Source organism: Cebidichthys violaceus, unplaced genomic scaffold, assembly GCF_023349555.1.
Source record: "Cebidichthys violaceus isolate CVI_PGR_0920_01 unplaced genomic scaffold, fCebVio1.0.p SCAF_14, whole genome shotgun sequence".
NCBI lineage: Eukaryota > Metazoa > Chordata > Actinopteri > Perciformes > Stichaeidae > Cebidichthys > Cebidichthys violaceus.
In genome coordinates this window covers 3434153-3456061 of record NW_027176307.1, presented here as the reverse complement: position 1 = coordinate 3456061, position 21909 = coordinate 3434153, and the positions used below count along the sequence as shown (strand labels likewise).

General features: G+C 40.0%; 2 protein-coding genes across 3 annotated transcripts in view; both read left to right on the top strand.

Moving 5' to 3' along the window:
• Positions 1-10224, top strand: part of ift172 (intraflagellar transport 172) — a 40316-nt gene extending 30092 nt beyond the window's left edge. Inside the window, exons 35-48 of the mRNA XM_068708523.1 lie at positions 671-800; positions 2255-2353; positions 2466-2575; positions 3424-3487; positions 3873-3959; positions 4195-4311; positions 4699-4809; positions 4995-5114; positions 5366-5461; positions 6554-6613; positions 6723-6821; positions 7720-7873; positions 7967-8058; positions 8905-10224. Coding sequence (XP_068564624.1) covers positions 671-800; positions 2255-2353; positions 2466-2575; positions 3424-3487; positions 3873-3959; positions 4195-4311; positions 4699-4809; positions 4995-5114; positions 5366-5461; positions 6554-6613; positions 6723-6821; positions 7720-7873; positions 7967-8058; positions 8905-8994 — 1429 coding nt within the window. The 3' untranslated portion in view covers positions 8995-10224. The remainder of the gene's footprint in view (positions 1-670; positions 801-2254; positions 2354-2465; positions 2576-3423; positions 3488-3872; positions 3960-4194; positions 4312-4698; positions 4810-4994; positions 5115-5365; positions 5462-6553; positions 6614-6722; positions 6822-7719; positions 7874-7966; positions 8059-8904) is intronic.
• Positions 10225-18311: 8087 nt separating this feature from the next.
• msraa (methionine sulfoxide reductase Aa) overlaps positions 18312-21909 on the top strand; it is a 35684-nt gene continuing 32086 nt past the window's right edge. The window contains exon 1 of one of the 2 annotated variants that reach the window (XM_068708520.1): positions 18312-18509. In XM_068708520.1, the coding sequence (XP_068564621.1) occupies positions 18374-18509 (136 nt within the window). In that variant the 5' untranslated portion in view covers positions 18312-18373. Of the gene's footprint in view, positions 18510-20429; positions 21007-21909 lie in introns of those variants that run through there. The other variant, XM_068708522.1, reaches the window with a different exon arrangement.

The following is a 21909-nucleotide window of genomic DNA, read 5'->3' as shown; positions in this document are numbered from 1 at the left end:
GAGTTACATGACACCTAATAAGGAAAATGGCTACCGATCAGAAATTGAAGATGACAGAATTGACCTGATTGATCTGAGAGGTATCGAATATTCGTGTACATTGTAGTAATCCTGCTACTTAAAGCAATTTTGAACGTTTAAATGTTTCATTCATTATCATCTTCTATTTTCCTTAGTTTTTCTTAATTCTTTGCGAGTTGCACTCAAATCACGAAAAAGGCTATTCTCTGTTTCGCTGTACGCAAATATCACAGCAGTGAAATGTAATGTTACAATCTGTGAGGGCTCCGTTTCATTCTCTTTGGTGTCACCAATGGCCATAAATTGTAATTGAAGGTGTGTTTTCGGGTAAGCTTTAGTAGAAAATATCACGGGTTCGGGAGGGCGGGTCGAAAAGTGACAGAGCAGCGATAACCATAGGTTCAATCACTTTTTTGTTCCCTCGTTCTGTGATATATGAAAATCTTTAAGATTATTACTTCATGTCAAAGCAAGATGCCTTTTTTTGTCGCTAATTGGCCCAAATATCAAGAGTCTATCATTCAGAGTTTTCTGATATGGTTAATAATGCATCGCTGCTTATTTGGCGTTGCGCTAATTTGAATCTAAAAAATTAACCTCAAATGAAATGCATTCGTTTGTGACTCTGTGTGTTTGTTTGTTGGTTCAGGGGAGTGGAGGGCCTGCTGGAACAGGCCAGGGAGTGGGAGCAGTCAGGTGAACACTCCCGGGCTGTGGAGTGTTACCTGAAGGTGAAGGACGACGCCAATACTGCCCTGATGGAGAAGTGCTGGATGAAGGTAAAAGATCCAGTCAGCACAAATACAGTTCCCTTTACTGCCATATAGGGCTGAGCATTAATCAGTAAATACTTTTATTATCGATTAATGGTTTAAGACGATGGTTCCAAACCTGTGGGTCGAGGTAAATCTGTGGGGTCGTCAAATAATTCACAGCACAAGAGAGAAGCATATATACCACAGAAAATGATGTTATCTATAGACAAATAGCTTCAATTAAATTATAATTAAAATAATGATTACCTGCAGCTCAGATTTAGAAGTATTGAAAATTAGACTACAGTTCCATAGAAACCACATATGCTTATGTCCACAACAGAAGCATACAGTATGAGCATTTTAATTTCACCAATTAGCTGCTTTCACATTCAACATAGTAGCGATGGATGATAGAACAGGTGCATTATGGGAGCCAACATGATGGTGGTAGAAGGTGAAAAAGCCACCGGGTCACCAACAATCAACAGATTGCCTTGTTATTGATCAGAGTGCTATGGATATCAGAATATTGAAAAGAAGGTCATGGGTCTCATAGATCAATAGTTAGTTTTTTTTCTCCTCATGGAGTTTGTTTAACCAATGTGAGTAAAAGAAAAAAAAGATGGTGTGTGCTCATTTGAGAATTGAACGTTTGGGGTCAACATAATCAATATGTGGCTTCCTGTGGAAAGACTGAATATGAAGATTAGATTTTATTCCACTTACTTGAATGTTGTTTAATCAAACAAACATTCGCCAGTTACAGCTTTTCTCATTTGTTTTGTTTTAAAAATTTAAAATGTTTGGGTTTTTGGACTGTTGATTGTACAATGCAAGAGCTTTGAAAAAGTCGCCTTCTAATCACCATTTCAGAAAAAAATAATAATAAGACCAACAGCTTTAATTCAACTCAAAATGAAAATTGTCTTTACTTACAGACTCAAATGTACAATGGATTGATTAATCTAAAAATAGAAATGAGTGACTAATCGTTATAAAAAATATCAGCTCTATCAGATGTATTACAATAACGGCTTCTTGTCATTTTAAATTTTTCTACCATTGTACTGCAAAACCTTTTTAAGACGTGTGCTGAAAAATGTGTACTTTTAATACCAATTTTTTTTTTTTCATGGTAATTGTACTACTTATTGACAAATGATACAGTGTTAATATAGTAGTTTTTACATTTGATTATATTTATAGTCATTTTGACATCTTATAAGCCCATAATATTAGGCAGATGCACAGAGACAGAGCACCTCAGGTTAAAATGGATATTTTTTTGCGTTTGGATTTATACTTTTGAAATACTAATATTAATCTATACTTGTTTGTGTAAGACAAAACTAGACACACTCTGGTCAACAAAGGCCATTTTTTGTATCTTACAAGTGTGTGTTTTATGCGTGTGTGTGTGTGTGTGTGTGTGTGTGTGTGTGTGTGTGTGTGTGTGTGTGTGTATGTGTATCAAGGCGGCAGAGTTGTCCATCAAGTTCCTCAGCGGCGATCGAGCGATGGAGGTGATCCAGGTGGTCGGGCCACGACTCACACAGCTGAGGAAGTACAACGCTGTGAGTGAACGCGCAGACACACCACATCTCGCTCGTATGAGTCAGTTTCTGCTTTTAGGGTTTTCAATTTGCCCAACTTCTCTCCTGTTGTGTTGGCGTTCTCATGCTCAAGGCTGCTGAGCTCTACCTAAACATGAACCTCATCAAAGAGGCGATCGATGTCTTCATTGAGGGCGAGGAGTGGAACAAAGCCAAGAGAGTCGCCAAGGAGCTGGAGCCCAGGTTTAAAGACACAGACACGTACAGTACATCAATGGTGTAAAAGTATCCAAGTACATTTACTCAAGTAGTATTTACATACTACTTTATTCTTCTACTCCACCACATTTCAGAGGCAAATATTGTACTTTTCACTCCACTGCATTTGTTAAATATCTTTGCAAATTCATATTTACAATACAAAATATAATATACGAATGAAATATGATGTAATGGTATAGGTTAAGATGCTAGCTTCTGCATTGAAGTGATGAACGCCGTGCCCTAGCAGTCTCTCCCTCGCTGCAACCGACACAACCGCTGAGCTTTATGCAAATGAGCGTTTGATGACAAATTGGCGTACGACGTGGGGATAGCAACTACAAAGAGCTTACATTGATACTCTTTTGGTGACCGGGTTAGCTAGCTATATTGCCACCAGGAAACAAAAGTGCGATCCTCTTCCTGTTTTGGTTGCGCAATAGTTGACGCTCTTCATTTTCGAGTGGAGCTTTCACTCTCCCAGGAGACCCTGACCTGGAGGCAGACAGAATTGCAAAGTGATTATAGGGAGTGCAGGGAACCAATCAAAATGATGTCATTATTCTATAGCCCGTCATGCAATCATGTCCTTCAGGATGATAAGTTAAAGCAAAAACCCGTGTGTATTGCCACTTTCAAGATCTCAGAGTACTTCTACACAAACACTTGTATATAGCAAATTTCTTCACAAGCACACTTGTGTGTGTATTTTCAATGTGATACCACTTTGATTAAACATACGTCTTCAAAACCTACCTCTCAAAAATACGTGGAAATTGTCTTCGTTAATGTCTCTGCCCTGTGTCTCATTTCCCTGATATCTTTGGCAGATACGAGGACTATGTGGACCAGAAATACAAGGAGCACCTTAAGAACCAAGGCAAAGTTGACTCTGTACGTACGACTACACACTCTGTTACACACCGGATCTAACGAGTACGACTTCATTGAGGAAGTATTGCCGTATGATCAGTCCAATACTGTACGTTTGGGCCTGATAGGGACAAAATCCACTGTCAGCAAAATAGAAGACATCCTTTACTCGCTCATCATATTGCACAGGAAATGAACCAATCTGAAATATGTTTAAAAGAAAAGAAAAGTGTGTTGTGCGTGTTTTACTGAGATTTACATTATTTCTGGTTGTTCAAGCAAATAAGTCCACCTAATCAATATTTGGAGAATACGTGAAAGTTGAACAAAGCCAGATACAAAACGTAGCTTGATTGTTTTAAATTGTTTGTGTATTTTTATTTTTTTATGTCGGTGTGTCTCATAGCTGGTGGGCGTGGATGTCATGGCAGCTCTGGACATGTATGCAGAGAGAGGCCAGTGGGAGAAATGTCTGGAGACAGCATCTAAACAGGTACTGAATGCACAATCTATCTGACTCTTAAAGGTTTAAGCCGCCGCATGGGAAGCTTACATTACGGATGTAGCATTTAGTTAAAATAAAGTAATGCTCACTGTAACCAAACCTTCCATTAAGTAGTTGAACTGAATGTACGTATGTAAAGTTGTCCTTGAATAAAATAAAAACCACAGAACAACGTCAACAGTAATTGTCAGTGTTCCTCATCATCCCTGTGGTGTTTTGTCAGAACTTTAAGATCCTCCATAAGTACGTCGCTCTGTACGCTACACACCTCATCAAGGAGGCAGATGCTCCGAAGGCTCTGCAGCTCTACGTACAGCACGGAGCGCCACCCAACACTCAGGTACAGTTCACGCACACGTAGCTCCGATAGAAGGCTCCTAATGAGGTATGTGAGAAAAGCACACCTCATTAGGTATGTTTTTCTCACACTTTCTGTTTTGCCGCCAGAGCAACCTGAATATCTTAACACCTGGATTCAGTTATGTTCTGGAAACACAAAAAATGTTTCTCACAAAACATAAGCCTCAGTCAATATCAGCCAGTCAATGTTGCCAGTTTACTGTGTTTACATACAAAGTCTTCCTTTTCAGACTTTGACTTCTTTATTAGAGCTACAACCTCAACATCAAATGTCAGGCATGTCTTGTATCCTGTATACTTATCTTATGATACAAGCAAAAAGCATCAATGGAAGAGGTCCCACCAATAACTTTTTTCCTGCTCCCAGAACTTTAACATCTACAAGCGCCTGTTCCTGGACCTGATTTATCTCCCCGGCACTGATGGACCGGAGTCTTACCGGATGTGGGCCGACCTCCGAAATTTCCTGCTGCAGCTGGTAAATGACAACAGAAGGAAAATGACTTCCCTCCAAATTCCGTGATGTGAATTTCCTGATTTTTCACAACTGTTCCTTTTACTGTAATTCCCCCTTTTTGTGTGTGTGTGTGTGTGTGTGTGTGTGTGTGTGTGTGTGTGTGTGTGTGTGTGTGTGTGTGTGTGTGTGTGTGTGTGTAATTTCAGTGTGAGAACATGTCCCGGTCGGCCGAGGCCAATTCTCCAGCTCATGAAGACTTTGAGCAGATGCTGCTGATTGCTCACTACTACGCCACGCGATCCGCCGCCAAAGGAGTCGCGCAGCTGGTACACGAAACACAGAAGGCTTTATTTCTTTTTAGATAATAGATTTGGGGCCTAAATTGGAGTTAAATTCACGAGTGCGCAATCACATTTGATCGTAATAGTCTGCTTTCCAAAACAAACTTAAACCTGTGAAAGATGCTTTATTGTTTTTAAAGCAGAGCTTAATTAACTGTCTACTTTTTTCCTCCCAGTTTGACAGCTGACTTGTTTTAGTGCTAATTTTAAAATCAAAAGCTTCTCTTCCTCTGCAGGTCAGTCTTCCAGCCAAGCTGTCCGTGTCTCTGCTGCGTCACACTGAGCTCGTTCCTGCAGACAAGGCTTTCTACGAGGCTGGCCTGGCCTGCAGGGTGAGTCCACCGATGAGAGAGGAACACTAGTTCTTCCACTTTCGGATGAAGTCTCTGTGCTGTGCAACTAAATGCTCCTTTCAGTTCAGTTCTAGTGTTGGTCACGGCCTGAAATGTTCCTCCTATCTGGTTTGTCATTGAAGTACTGTACTTAAGCACAATTTTGAGGGACTTATACTTTACTTGAGTATTTTCATTTAATGCAACTTTATACTTCTACTCCGCTACATGACAGAGACAAATGTTGTACTTTTACGCCACCAAATGTATCTGACATCTTCCCTTACTAGTTAATTCCTGTCCAGTGAAAACCATGTATATAGAGATGTGTTGATTGTGAATGTTTGTGATAAACTGAAGGATGAAGGGTTCCTTTATGTGTTGAGAAAATTCTTAACCTCAATAAACTCTTTAAAAAGCCTCTTGGATCAGCTGGAAATTGCATCTTCACAAAGCTGAAAACATGGCTGTTTCTCTGAGCTCATGAAACAATGACTTTTTAAGAGATGCGTGGTTCTCACAGGACAGCGATGCTACAAACACATGATGATGATTAAACTTGACAACAGTATATAAAGGACCTGAAACATCTACAGCAGTAAAGTGCAAAATACACATTAATGCAGCAGGAATATGAATCCAGGAACATAGAATGTAATACTAAAACACTGACAGGGAACATTTCACTGCACAATGAGCACATCAAGTACATTCTGCTCATAACGCTTACATACTTTTACTTAGGTAAGGTTTTGATTGCAGGACTTTTACTTGTAGTGGAGTATTTCACAGTGTGGTATTAGTACTTTTACTTAAGTAAAGTATCGGAATACTTCTTCCACCGCTGTTGAAATTAATAAATCCACTCTGCTACAATCCTATAAATGGGAAAACTGGTCAAATTCCCGGATATCCTGCAAATTCCCTTAAAAATACTCACCGACTTCCCATCACAAAGTTGCACAATATATACATGTATTCAACACCTGACTGATCAGTTTTGAAAACCCAAGAAACACCTGTTAAGACCATCCCTATTCCTCTGACTGACGCATGAACTTGTGTACATAACTTTTTTTTGTGACCTGGCAGGCTGTTGGCTGGGAGAACATGGCCTTCATCTTCCTCAATCACTTCCTGGATCTGTGCGATGTGAGTAAACTGTCGCAGCTCAACTGCAGGACAAATCCTTCCTAACGTTTTTAGACAGTGTGACCATGGATCAGGTTTCTGAGTTAACTGGGACGATTTCTGTCTCCAGGCGGTTGACGAAGGGACGCTGGACGCTCTGGACCACTCCGACTTCCTGGACACCGACATTCCCTTCGAGGTTCCAGTTCCCACCAAACTCTGTATCACCGTAAGACATCCGTCCACCAAACGCACGGCGAGACATCCCACTGGACACGCTGTGGTCAGACTCATAAATGGTGCCGTGTTATGAATCAGATCTTGGAAATATTATGATCATTGGAGCTTACACTTTTATGTAAGCTTCTCATTTACTTTATGAGATTTTTCGTTACATGTGACATGAATGTAAGGGTCGTGTAAATTCTAATAAATATAACCTTGTTGGGCAGCTGTAAATGATGCAGGACGCTGTCTTATTATGAGTGGATAACAATAAAAAAAAAAATTTCAGCTCACCGGTGGGGCAAGTGTGCTATTTGCCCAAGATAAAGTGTTACTTTGGGTATACAAATGGTTTTATTCAATAGCGGTAATCAAATTACAGACCAAAGGTAATTGCCATGTTTAATCTTTATTTCAGTAATCAAATCAGAACAGCTGCCATGCAATGCTGCCCGCTCTTGTTATGGCGCTCCAGCGGCGTTTTACGGGAACTTAACGCACCTTTTTTAAAAAGGACCCAATTTTCTCTGCCTTGCTCTCAAACTGGCAGCAAACCACGCAACACATAGTTTTGGCCCAAATCTTCTAACGCTACCTGCACTGAACTCCCCTTTCCAGGATCATTTAATTACTTTCTTTGCTTCAGCTCATATACTTTGTCTTCACCCACCGCCGTCAATGCAGCTTTCCACAGAGATGCTTCACTCCTTGGCTTCGTCAATCATCAGCTTCGGGAGAAAACTACGTGTTTAATTAATGTGTGTGTGTGTGTGTGTGTGTGTGTGTGTGTGTGTGTGTGTGTGTGTGCGTGTGCGCGTGCGCGTGCGTGCGTGCGTGCGTGTGCGCTCGTGTGCGTGCGTGCGTGCGCTCGTGTGTGTGTGTGCGCGTGTGTGTGTGTGCAGGACGCCCAGCGGGAGCAGATCCGTGACTGGGTGCTGATGGTCTCCATGGACAATCGGTTGGAGCAGGTTCTGCCTCGTGACGAGAGGAACTCGTACGAAGCCTCGCTGGTGGCCACCAACACCGGCCTCCGCTCTCTGCCCTGTGTCCTCACCGGTAACGCACGTACACACACACACACACACACACACACACACACACACACACACAGAGTATAGGTCCCTCACTCTGTGCTGTTCTTTCCTCCAGGCTACCCAGTGCTGAGAGATAAGATGGAGTTCTCATCCGTGGGGAAAGTAGCCATCAAGAAAGACTGGAACAAATTCCTCGTGGCCACAAAGGTGAGACACACCCAAAGTCCGGTCATGGAATGTAACCAAGTACGCTGACTCAAATACTGTACTTAAATTTGAGGTACTTGTACTTCACGGCCTTTTCTTTTCATGCGACTCTCTGCTTTTACTCCACCACAAATTATTTAACAGCTTCAGTTGATTTACAAAAACACGCAAAGCGCTTATTGAATAGGATGTTTTCGTTAAAAATTAAACTACATATACACAAGTACAACTGAAACGATCAGTAGATTGACAGAAAATGTATTTCTCCTTTTAAAAACATTTCATGTTTCCCACTTCTCAAATGTGCAGATTTCCTTGTAATAATTGTAATGTGTTATTAATGTTGATCTTTGGGCTTTTTGGTCGGACTAAACAAGCATTGTGAAGGTGACACGTTGGGCTCTGGGTAATTGTGACGACATTTCTCACTAGTTTCACAAACCAAACAATCGATAAATGGAGAAAATAATCATTAGTTAATAGTTCAAAGTGAGCTCCACCTCAACCAACTACAACAGTAAATTCCTGCTTTTACATTATCGCTTGAGTAATCATACTCTAATGATATAATATATGATAGTATCACAGAACAGTCACAGGGGACATTTTTCTACTTTAGATCCTTTAAGTACATTTTCCTGATTCTATTTAGAAGATTTGAAAAAGGAATCTAAGTTGTCTGATGTCTCACTAACAAAACTCATTTCACTGGGTTTCATCATCTCTATCAACATTAGTGATTTTATGTGAATCAGCAGTCGACTAATCTCACGTCTACAGCAGTGACAGCATGTGTTGAATCTCTTTTGTCATTGGTTGTTGTTTGTGTCCATCTTCTCCATGCAGACCACTCACAGTTCAGAGTGTCAGGACGTCCTCAAGTTCATCAGCCAGTGGTGTGGCGGCCTGCCGGCATCTGGATTCTCCTTCCAGTGACACACACACACACACACACACACACACACACACACACACACACACACACACACACACAGCTATTTCTCGTTCTGTTATACTCCTCCATTTTTGCTGCAAGATTGCCAGGAATTTCTCCTCTCCGTTGCTCTGTCGTTCATCTGTCCAGAAACCACCCTTATTTAAAGAAAAAAATTACTAGCCACCATCTAAATATTTATTTATTAAACTTCTCATATATATTTTCTGTAAATATGGCGGTTATAATGCTGTTTCAAAAACTTCTCGGCACTCCCAGGTATGTAGTCTCATGGAAAATAACTTGGGGATTAAGTTAATTTACATGAGACTACCTACCTGGAAGTGCCGATGTAGAATTTAAGTCACATGAGAAGCAATTAAATCTTTAAAAAAATGATCAGAATCAGCCTTTAAATCAGCCACGTGTTCTAATATGAGAAATATGTGTGTAACTGACAATGTAAACTCGCGCTTAGGACGATGAACCCACACAAATTAGCTGAAATGTTTCTCTGAACGCGACCTTGATCCCTTAATACTTCCTTATTTCCACTCTGTGGTTCTCAGCTCAAAGCCTATTGGTTCCTGCTGAAGACTAAAATCGTTTCAAACAAGAGGAAATTGTGCATTTGTTGAGGACTATTTTCTCTACTAGTATTTGGGGCAGCAGGACGGTGTATGTTGGACTGAGTCAATAAACTACAGTGTGTGTGTTCATGGTAATGAAGGAACATGTCACCCAGTGCAACAGTGTGGCTCATTGATGTGTTTTTAATAGTTTTTCTGCAACAATGGAGCTCTTTTTTTTCCCCGCCATCGTTATGAAGAGGACAGGACACACAAACCCACTCACTTCCTGCGCTCACACTTTATTTTCGCCGTCCGCCTGATCACTTTATCCTGAGCCGTCACCATGACAACACATTCCTCCACTCTGCTGTATTGTCTATCTCTTCCTCTCATCAGAAGGACTTCCTCTCAGGATGGCATCGCTGAATAAAAGCCAAAGGTTTTCTGTCAGATTTGAACAAAATAGCTTCAGATGTTTACGATTCTTTGATATGTTGGACTGGTAGTCAACTGACAGTTAGAGGGACTATTTAATGACTGAAATTAGCTGCTTATTCTCTGTGTGTGCTTAAGAAGCCGATATCTCTGGCAATGCCTTTATTGTGTCTTTGATATGGAATGTATTTTGTTTATTGAAGTTAAATAAAAGATAGTTTTCAAGCATTTTCCCAGTGCAGGTTTTAATCCATTTTCATTGTGTCACATTTGCTCATTTTGTGGTGTTTGCTCAGACGGTAACGCAGTTGTTAGTAGGTCAAGAAACTTAAAGCTGCAATCTCGAAAATGTTCGTCTCGTTTTCTTTGGCGACACCTATGGCGATAAATGGTAATGCAGGAGTGTTTTTTTCGGTTCTCATTTCCCAGAGAGCACCGGTAATGTCGCCACAGACAGCCAGTTTGTAATCCTGCAAATGCAACGGCTTTCAGTGGGCTCGACCACCTTTGTGTCACCTCATTCGGGAATAGAGAGTCACTTAAAATTATTATATCATTTGAATGAAGATTTTCCAGATTGTGACTTTAAGTGATATTTGAAGTCTAATTTCTTTACATCAAGCCCTGTAAGAAAGGTAATGATACATCTTTCAGGATATTTATTTAATTTCAACAATTTAGTTATCTATACCATTGAAGTAAAAACAGTAATACCAGTTCGGACATACACAAAAAATGTAACAGCAATTTTCATGCTGGGGTTTACCAGCTATAATTTTGGCATGTTCACCATCGTAGTTTAGCATGTTAGCATGCTAACATCTGCTAATTGTACTAAAAATACAGCTGAGGCTGACGGGAAGGTCGTATTGGATCAAGTTAACAAACTAAATGTCCACACTGGTTTATGGGGATTACCAATAAATGTAAAATATTGACGGAAGGTTTTTAAGTGTCTTAAAAACCTTCCGTCAATATTTTACATTTAGTCAAAAAAAAAGATTCATGCTCAAATTCAATTTGTAATTGGTGTTTATTTGTACAGTACAAATACAATTAAATAAGTCAACACAGAAGACTACAGAAATTAAGAAATAATTGCATACATACATAAAAACAGCAACAACATTACTTTATTTATAAATTCACAAAAAATCTTTTTGGGAGTTCAAACACGATCTAAAAAAGTAAATGAAGTCCTCATTGTTGTTGTACATATATACACACATACATATATATATATATATATATATATATATATATATATATATATATATATATATATATATATATATATATATATATATATATATTATATACAGCCGCCTCCTTTCCCAGCAGAGGTACTGTACATCCGCAATCAATAGCACAGCCTATGTGTTTGGGGAAAATGCATTAGTAAGTGATAACTCCAGAGATTTGCTGCTGTGCTGCTGGCTCCATGTCTCATACTCACCTACACTGTTCCAGCCGAGAATAGACCGTTTACTGAAGCCAGCCCACATATGAGTGTTTTGTATCCACATTCACATTACTGCAGACATGCTGAGACATCTGTCACAGGAGAACGTATTAAAGTACAGTTATTGTATTAGGAAGAAGGTGATGAATATCATCTCAGGAGGCGTCGGGACTCATTACTCTTTTTTTTTTTTTTTTTTTTAAAGAAAAGAATGATTCAACAAATTAAGGTGAAGAATATCCCTCTTAATCCAATTATGCTTTTAAATCTTCTCTTTTATTCTCATTCTTGGTATTTGTTGGCTTAATCTGCATTATGATTCATTGCTTCACTGGCACTGAAGCGATGAAGAAGAATGCATTATTTTCTACATTTTACGTGCATTATTCTACGTATAAGGCCCCCTGTAGACCTGTTAATACGAATCATCTGTACTCAAACTGTACACATTTTTTTGTACATAATCCTCACTTTTTAAAATGAAAGATATATATTTATGCGACTGAACTATGGTGAGGATGTTTATATTACCCTGACAGCTCTAGCTGCGCTCCAGTGTTACTTCTAATCTAACATCTAGCATCTTAGCGCTCAAATGAATCAGAGCGAGGAGGTCCACTCGACCTGCATGTCAGACCGTCCTCAGGGTCTGGCCCCTCTTGAAGTACTACAGATAGAGGGTTTCTTGTGATTTGGGAGGCTGATCAGAGGAGGGTGATGCAAGTGAGATGCAAGCGAGCGGAAACATAAACAACGATGTTGAATGAAGCAACATTTTATGCTTTGACAGGGAATAAGAGATTTTTTGTTCCTTAGTGATAAGAATAAAAGTAGCTTTGTGTTACTAATGGAGTTCCAGATTCATGTATGATAACTGGATTGCCTCATTGTAAAAGGCAATATATTGTGCAATAAGAATGATTTTCAACCTTAGAGATCAGTATAGTTGTTCACATCACAAACGAATAGTACATAAAGTTTTTGTCCTATATTCGTGGACGTATTAGGTATGACATCAGCCAACCAAGCGCAGTACTGTTTCTACTAAAATTTTGATTGCAAATTGGGTTTACACTCTATGCAGTATCTGTCTGCAGTGATGGAATTTAGACCTTTTACTCAAGTAAAAATATAAGTACTACAGCGTAAAAATACTGTTATCAGTAAAAGTACCACATTTAAAATGTAACTTAAGTAAAAGTGTAAAAGTATTAGCATAATATATATACATTTTTGTAGCTGGTAATGGTGGAGCTAATTTTAACTTAATTTTATGTAAAATTTTAATCTGAAAAGTAACTAAAGCTGCCACATACATTTAGTGCAGTAAAAAGTACATTTTGGAGCTGGAACTTTTTTTTTTGAAGAATCTTTTGGAGTTTTTGGAGCACCATCTAGTGTCCACTAGCGGTACTGCATCACGCACTTTCTCAGTATACAAAACAGCACAGAAATGTGCCATGTTTATTAAAGAAAGCCGTGTTGATGAGAATGGTGGGTCTTCGATGTGGGCACTAGAGGCAGTCTTACACTGTCTGCTCAGTGAGTTCAGTGTTGATTTTCAGGCCACTCTCTTGGCATTCACCGCGTGCCTTAATTGTATGGACATTTAAATCAAGGTCCGCTGTGAACACGAGGAGAGATGACCCATAATCCCCCCCCCCCGTTATATGTTCAGCTTCGCTCGGCTTTGTTCGCTTCTTTATCCCTCTCTGTATCCCTCACAACCGTTTTATCAACCTCAAACTTGTTGTTGTCATGTATGGCATACTTTATTTATGTTTATTATCAAAAGTACGGAAAGACATAGATTATGTTTAAAAAAGAGGAAATGTTCCAAACCTCTTTAATGCATTTTTTATGAAGTACATAATAAATGAATGTCACTATATCAAGCTTGGACATCTCTTATGGACAGCCTGTGTTTACTGCGTTACGTGTATATTGGTTATATTATATTATATATATATATATTATAATATATTATATTGCATGAATGTTTGATAAAGTGATGAATACCACACTGATTATTCATCATGGTACTCATAAAATGCACTCAGACTAATCCTACCAAAGATTTACATCATGTATGTTAACTGCACAAAAGAAGTACACAGACTATAACATTTAAGACGACGTTGATGCTGATTATACTGCATATTGGGATTCTACTGACGAGTACATTATGAATTAAGATGCTGCGTCTCCTGCTGTAGACCAAAGACAGAAAAGCAGCTCAGCAGAGTTTTAGATGCTGTAATGGTCCATCAGTGTGAGTGTGATTGTAGATGTCATCAACTGTAAGGGATGTCCTGCTGACCTCCACACAACAGGCTACATGCTGGGACAGATTTGAGACAATGACAGAACTGACAATATATCAACCGGCTCTATTGAATAAAGAATAAACTATGCAGGCTATCTACGATGAGTAAAAGGCAACACCAGCATTTTGCATGTGTAAAATATGCATATGAATGTGTTTTTGCACCGTCCACGCTCTGGTTTCCATTCATTTCTCACTCTGGTATGAAAATCAATTTGCAGAGACTTAAGGCCACGGTTCTCGACCCTTTTTTTTAAATGTAAGCTTTTTTTCCCCCAAAAAGAAACAATGATGTCCACTTCTCACCTCATTTCACAGGTTCAAGTTGATCTGTGATTCAACCAAATTGGGATTTTTCTTTCTTCTTAGATTGCTGCATTGGAAGGATTCCCAGAGAAGCGAGAAGGTGAGAGCTTCCAGAATTTCGTGAGGAAAAACAGCAAAATACAATTCTAATCTATTGTTTTCTGTGTCGCCCCTTCGGTCGTGTGACTCCTCGTTGATTTATTTTTGTAAAAGCAGAGATAATGTTCATCGAAGATGGATTGGCCGATTGAAGTCTCTGCAAAGTGATTTTCATATGAAATGTGTGAAAAGCATGCATGGGGAGACAAATCAGAAATAATGCAACATGCAGAGGAAAATTATTCAAAGTGATATGGATTATTAAAAACAAAACAAACAAGAAAAAAACGGTATGGTCCTTTAAGCAGCACTGCGGACCATTAAAGCATTATCCTCCATTATCCAGCAGCAGCAGTCATAATGCACGTTCTTATAGGCACCACTGCATTAATGACACAGCTGCAGGGGAGGAAGCTTGTGCGATATCTACTCCTCATCCCACATGAACACACAGCCCTGTCAGCTCCACAAACATCATGCCATGTAGCCTTTTTTTTATTCTATTATTTCAATGTGGTCGCTGCAGATGGAGCAGCAACAGCATCTGTGCTGCTCAACGGCTCTCCGGCAGAGGAGAGGACCCATCTGCAGCCTCATTAACCGCTGAAATGCTAATGACCCAGATAGCTCATGTAGGCTAAAATGCGGAGGGGAGGGGGAGGGGAAAGGGGGGGCTGCCTTTGTGGGGGTCGGGCGTGTGTGTCAGCCTGTGTTCAAAATTTCTACAATACTCGAGTACACAGAATATCTTCAATAACTCAAATTATAACATAATAAATATTTACGTGGGCCCACCACATTACATCATACACTTATACATAAAAAGGTTGTAATGTTGTATACAATGAAAACACCATAACTACCATAATACTATATATATATATATATATATATATATATATATATATAGTGCATTGCAGATGCATTTTATGTATTTGGTCTGTATCATGTGTGTACATGCAGCCTTTTGCTCATATTTCAGAAAGAGATAAACAATAAGTTCCGCAGAGCACGACAGCACACTGCGGCTGCTGCAGGAGCAGATTTAGCGCAGATGAAAGGAGCTGGTGGAGGTTTAAAAACCACAAGGCCTAAAAAATAAAAAATATTGGATTTAAATGAATAAACCTTGCAGATAGCCTATTTTCTGGAAAAACCTAACAGTACCTTTTCAGCGGCAGGGTGCAGGATAAATGGCGCAGCTTTCTAATATGTTTTTTTAAAGTAACAATCAGCGGACATTTACCGAGGTTTGATGCAGCTAAGACCTCCATGAAACACACCAATGCAGGAGCTTCTGTTCGTCCGGCGATAGAACGCTTTGAAACCTGTTTAATCTGCGTGCGCCGCCCGGTCCGCGGTGCTCTCCTCTGCAGGTCCATGCAGGGATGCTGAGGATGCGGAGGGATGTTGCGGGGGATGCGGGGGTCGGACTGTCCTTCTTCTGCAGCTGAATTGAGAAAAAATATATGTATTTTTTTTCTCTGCAGAAGAATTCTTCAAGCACAAAATAGTCCAAACCCAGAAGAGCAGCGGAGCCAAGCGATATCCTAAGCCCTCGGAAATCAGGTTTTGTGTGCGCTGGGTGCAGTCAGGAGGTGGATACAGTAGCCGAATGGGAGGATGGAGGGAGAGAAGTTGGGCGCAGTCAGAGGGAGAGAGGAGAGAGGAGGAGGGGAGAGGAGGGGAGGGGCTGGTCCTCTGAAAGAGTGGGAGTCAGATGGAGCTCCAGCTCTGTCCTCCCTCTGCTTGTCATCCTCTCCTGAGGACGGATGGAGGAAAGAAAGAGCGAGAGCATCTGCCTCACCGAGCAAACCAATCCCAGCATCCGACTCTGTACTTAACCGCTGTTAATGCGGTGGCTTAATTTTAAATGGTTTCACGAAACAACATGTTAGAGCAACTGGATCTAAATAAAAACACTATATGGTGTGTGTATATACAGTATAGGACTCAATGCTTTTTTTTCTTCGTCTTCTTGCTTGGTCTATGAGTAGATTGGCTTTAATTTAAGTGCATCAAAGTGTCAAATAAATGTAATGGAGTAGAAGGATAAAGTGGCAGAGAATAGAAATACTCAAGTGGCATGCGAGTATGTTAAAACTGTGCTTCGGGACAGTACTTGAGTGAATACATGTGCATTCCACCACTTCCCTCAGACATACTCCAAACATAGACCAAACTCCATCTCTCCCGTCCTCTTTGCTGGAATGTGAAATTGTGCACGATCCTTCTGAATTATAGATGACTCTCACCGTCACAATCAGACGCTGAAATGTATGTGTATTTTTCTTCTTATGTATATGTTCTTATGGCTCGTCATCTGTCCTCCTCAGCCGTCCCTCCTATACCCAGTGTATATACTGGAAACCAGTGGACTGATGGGGGGCTGTCGTGCACTCATTTGACTGCATCATTACAGCCGCAAACCATGAAATAAATAATCAGCGGCTTCCATCTGACGGAGCCTCGTTCTCTTCAGCCAACCAAGAACCAGCTTTACTATCTGAATAAAACTGGATAGTGAGTGTAGTTTTTACACACACACACACACACACACACACACACACACACACACACACACACACACACACACACACACACACACACACACACACACATTTAATGTATATGTTATGCTGTTTGTATATTTTATCAACATGCTTATTCATGTTATATAATTCTACTCAGCATATTTTACTGATGCTTTTATTTACAATGTTTATTTTTGTGACACCGCACTCCATTTATATATTACTGCTATATGTTCTACCATGTGATGTCTTGGTTTTAATATCCGTGTGACAGTTTTAAATGGAAACATTTGCGCATATACATTCCCTGATTAAAGCTTTATTTCTGCCGCATTTACATCTACATTATTAATCTAAGCAACGCGAATAAGCATGTTAAGATTTGAAACATGAAACATCACCACAAAAAGGAAGAAGGAAACAGGAGATACACAGTGTTGATTGCATCAAACATGATGACAAAATCACAGGTTAAGACATGACAGCCCTACCTTTCCATGTTGCCGTGCGTGTACAGCTCACACCACTTTGCACCACTGTGCAATAGCCTTTGTGTGTAAAAGTTATGCTTATATGTCAATAATAATACTAAATGCATTTACACAGGCCAGAGAATAGAGGCCTCAAACTGATTATTACGCCACTATTGTGATAAAGATTGCGGGTCAAACTAACTCTGGTACACTGGGAAAAATAGCTTATCATGTATAAAATATATATATATATATATATTTAACCAATAGTCTACAATAAAAAAGGTGAATATGTAGTTTTGGTTCTAAGAACTCCTATTAATATGATTTTCTTCCCCCAAGTTTTTTCAAGGAAGTAAAAATAACCTGTATGTCCACATACCTGGCTTTCTTATCTGCACTTGAACTCAACCTAACACTAAAAATAACAAATATGTGGTAATGTAATTGTCATTTAGTATTAAGCTTGCTAAAACTGTAAAGTTGACACCAACAGAGTGGTGTGTGTGTGTGTGTGTGTGTGTGTGTGTGTGTGTGTGTGTGTGTGTGTGTGGGGGGGGGGGGGGTGCAGATAGTGAGGCCATAAGCAAAAACACCTGTCTCAATTTAATAAACAGTCCAAGCACCAACGTCACGAGGGACATCTTCACTGAAAGAAGCCTGAGTTTTCTGTAATACAGTTGGAAAACGTCTATATTATTTTGCAGCACAACTGTTGGGAGTAATTTGCAACAATGCTAAACTCCATTTACAATTATATCAAGTTAGCGTCATTCTACTTATTGGAAACGTTACACATGACCAGTGTGCACGTATCTACTAACTGATCAAATTACGAAGTCGTCTGGTGAATTCGGCGCACACGTGATGTCAATTAGAAGAAGGAAAAAAAAGCAAGAAATTAAGAATTTTACCAAATAAATACTGCTTAGAGTCAGTGTTTGTGGGGGGGGCAGATTTGTTCATGAGAGACAAATGTTTACATCATATTTTAAGTGCGAATATGATACATTTAGGCTCGTCGTTTAGTTTATGGTCATTGTTGAGTAGCAGTGGGCACCTTGCTGTTACACAAGCCTTGTGTTGACGTTAGGTAAGATCGCTGTTATGTAGCTTAGCTAACTGAGCTAGCCCTCAGTGTGGAGCAGGGGTGTGTCGTGCTGCTGCCGGGTCAATGGTATCCTCCTCCAGGCTCCGTCTAGTTTGGCGTCATTTTGTCAACAGTAGCATGGGAGAGATGGGCTCTAAATCCCAAATGCCGACTCCAGAAACTGCACTTCCCGGCCGGACCGACGGCATTAAAGTATCCGGTAAGCTAGCTTTTGTACATTAGCTTCTTTAGCAAGAATGGTGTAACTTTTACGTAACTAACCAAAACGCATATTTGCCATTTTGCCGTTTTATTTGGTGTTCTGGTTATCTCGCGGTAACATTTGCGACGTTGCATTCCTTATACGATGGGAACTAAATTCCCTATAAAGACAGTATTAAAGCAAGTAGCGTAAACTTTAAATGTCGCCATTTGTTATGTTAGCGCCTGCGGCTACTACTGCGCATGCGCAGAATATTGGCATACCACATGTAATGTAAATATATGACAGTTAACCTTATATATGGTGGTGCATTTTTTTGTTACTGTATTATTGCTCTTTCACCTCTGACTCCACACTCTGTGCAGCTATTACATTGTCATTGTACAGTGGTGGAAAGAAGTAACGTTACTCAGATCCTCCACAGAAAGTAGTTAAGTTACACCACAATGTAGAAATACTTTGTTAGAAGTCTTGCATTCAAAATGTTATTCAAGTAAAAAAAGTACAAAAGTATTAACATCCAAATATTCTTATAGTAAAAATAGCCATTATACAAAATGGCCCATTTCAGAGTAATGTAGTATTTGAGTATAATTATTTACTTTTTTTTAATGCAGCTGGGAAATGTGGAGGTAATTTAGTTACTTTACATACTGCTCAGTAGCTTGTGAAGTTTGGAATTATATGGCTTTCAAATATTTGAATTTGCAGTGGTGCTGGGCAATACGGATATGAGTAAAATACATATTTTCCAATATTAATTATTTTTGGTATAATATATTATATTGGGGAGTCCAAACAGCGTTCAAGTCAACATTCATGTCTTCATTAGGAATCTAAAACTATGGATTCCTAAAACAGACGGACACCCGCTGTCAGCCAAAGTCCATAGTTCAATGTAAATAAACCCAAATGAAATGGTTCTAATGTATATTGTAAATACGCACAGTATTTTTAATAATCACACGACCAACTCTGCATCGATGCAGCCGTCCTGAGTAGTGCGATGTGAACGCCCGCCAGTTGTAAATATGGAAATCTTTCACCATTTATTCCATCAAACAGTTATGGCATGAATTTGGAAATATTTGCCTCAGAAAACTCAACACATTTAAAACCAAAAATGTACTACATCTTGTTTTATTAGTTTTTAATTGCACTTTTGTTCAAAATCTGTATTTTGGATCAAACACATATAGACATGATCATATCACTACAATACTGTTATTTTCACTGAAAGTCTATAACGATAAAGATCACAACATTGAAGACATTGAATGAGGATATTAAGCATCAAATATCAGATGTAAGCAGCTTCAATTCATGACTGTCAGTATTTTGATAATCCGTACATTTATTGATTTACTCAATCGTTCTAAATCATAATTGTTACTCTAGTGTGTAAATGGCTTAAACAAAAGTGTGTGCTGTGTGAGATAGGGAGGTTTTTTTTTGCAAACAGCAGCACCAAGTTGGCAGTTGGGGCGTTTGGCACCAACCTGCCCCCTCTTCACTACAAGTGAGGGCGCTGAGTCTTGGCACATGATGAATAGATCTGCACTGGCACAGAACAAAAGACACAAGACACACACACACACAAGCACACTCAACAGCCTCTGACATTAAAAAGAGAAAGATGACAGTAATGAGTAGGAAGTGTAAAGGTTGCGTGGAGGAGATATTGACTCGGTGTTATTGGGGTTCAGTGTTCAAGAGACGGAGAGCAACGGGAAGATCGGAGGAGTGGAAAGTCAAAGGCTTGAGTATTTTAAATTTTGTTTGGATTGATTTACCCAAAATGTGTGTGAGGGGGTCGGACGGGGGAAGAAGAATGTGGGTTAGGAGGGCGGGGTGGGATGGGATGGGGGGGGGGTCCACCGCCAAAAAGGACGATTGGGATGGATGGAACGGTTCAGACGGAGTGGCAGACATGCTGGAGCGTCGCCAAAGCTTCTCGGGAACGCTGCCACCATCGTGAGCGACGAAGAAAGAGCGAGGGAGCAGAGAGGAACGGAGAAGCCATGCCTGCAGTGGAGAGACTTGGCAGGGCTTCCCCTCCTTTGTCTGTCTGGCTCAGGGCTGCAGCGCCAGAGGAAATCAAGAAATGGCCAGGCGTGGCGGCGGCGGTTGCGTTGGTGGATGGGGACAAGCTCTGCCTCGGCTCCGAAAAAGACGAGAGAGAAAAAGTTCTTTCAAACGTCTGAAAACTTAGCTTCTGAAAGGGCTATGGAAACCAAAAAAACAAACAAAACAAGCTATTTTCTCTTTTTGATCGATATTCCGCATTGGAGCCGTCGGACACCAACGAGTTTTCGGAGACAAAGCGCAGCGTGACCACACAATCAGATAAGTCAACCTGTAATTCTAATGGCAACGAAGCATTGGTAAGGTTTTAAAGCGCCAAACGACGTCTCTGAGCCGGATAAGAACGTATGTTTGACCTCAAAGAGTCTACCAGCAGGCAGAGGAAGGCCGACCCCGTGCCAAGCAAGAGGTTTGTGCATGAATGCTTGTTGGCTGTGTTTGACCCAATCAACTGGACTACAGTTACAGTGTTTAGGGAAGATGGTTTCATAAAGTTAGGTACAATGTCTTGATATACGAGTTAAAACCAGGTGTTTTTGGATCAATTGTTTTTTTTTTCTGGAAACCGACCCAGAGGTTAGGAAGTAGGCCGAGTGAGGCCAGAAACCTTTAACTTAAAGACCAAAGCAGGTGTTTCCATACTGTTTGTTGGGTGTCTGTACGCAGTTGACTTGGTTGATAGTTTTAGATTCAGAACTTTCATTCTCTACCTTTTTGAAACAGTGGTTTGACAAAACAAATGGGTCCATTTAGTAGATTTCCAGAGCTTTAAATCATATCCCATGGTCTGTATCAGCAGGTCCAGTGTGCCCAGTTGTCATTGATTTTAGATGGTCAGATTTCCACGTGAAGAAATAACTTAACACCAGGCTGAAAAACAGTGATGTTACACCTGTACGTCACTGCAACCAGGTGAAACCACTGGAGGTCAGCAACAACACGACTTTTAGTGAGTGTTAAGTTACTCTTTATTGAGTTACCTTACATGTTGGCTAAAAAGGTTTTAAAGTTTTGTTCTTGATCTTGGAAACAGCAGTTGACAATGCAATCTCACCACAAGGTCTGTTTAGTAGCTGTTCTGGACTTTCAGCTGTAGATTACAGATTGTAGATGGATCATAGATCATAAATGGGGTTCAAACTATGTATATTGAGTTATATAGTGAGTTTGAAGGTGTAGTTTGCGCCTTTTTTAAAATGGAACTTTGTCAACAGTCTGGGTATTGGACACATAAGTGATGATAAAAGTCATGCACATGAAAGGTGCTTTCTTCAAAAGCCTGTTTTGCAGATGGTTGGCATTTTTAAAAAAT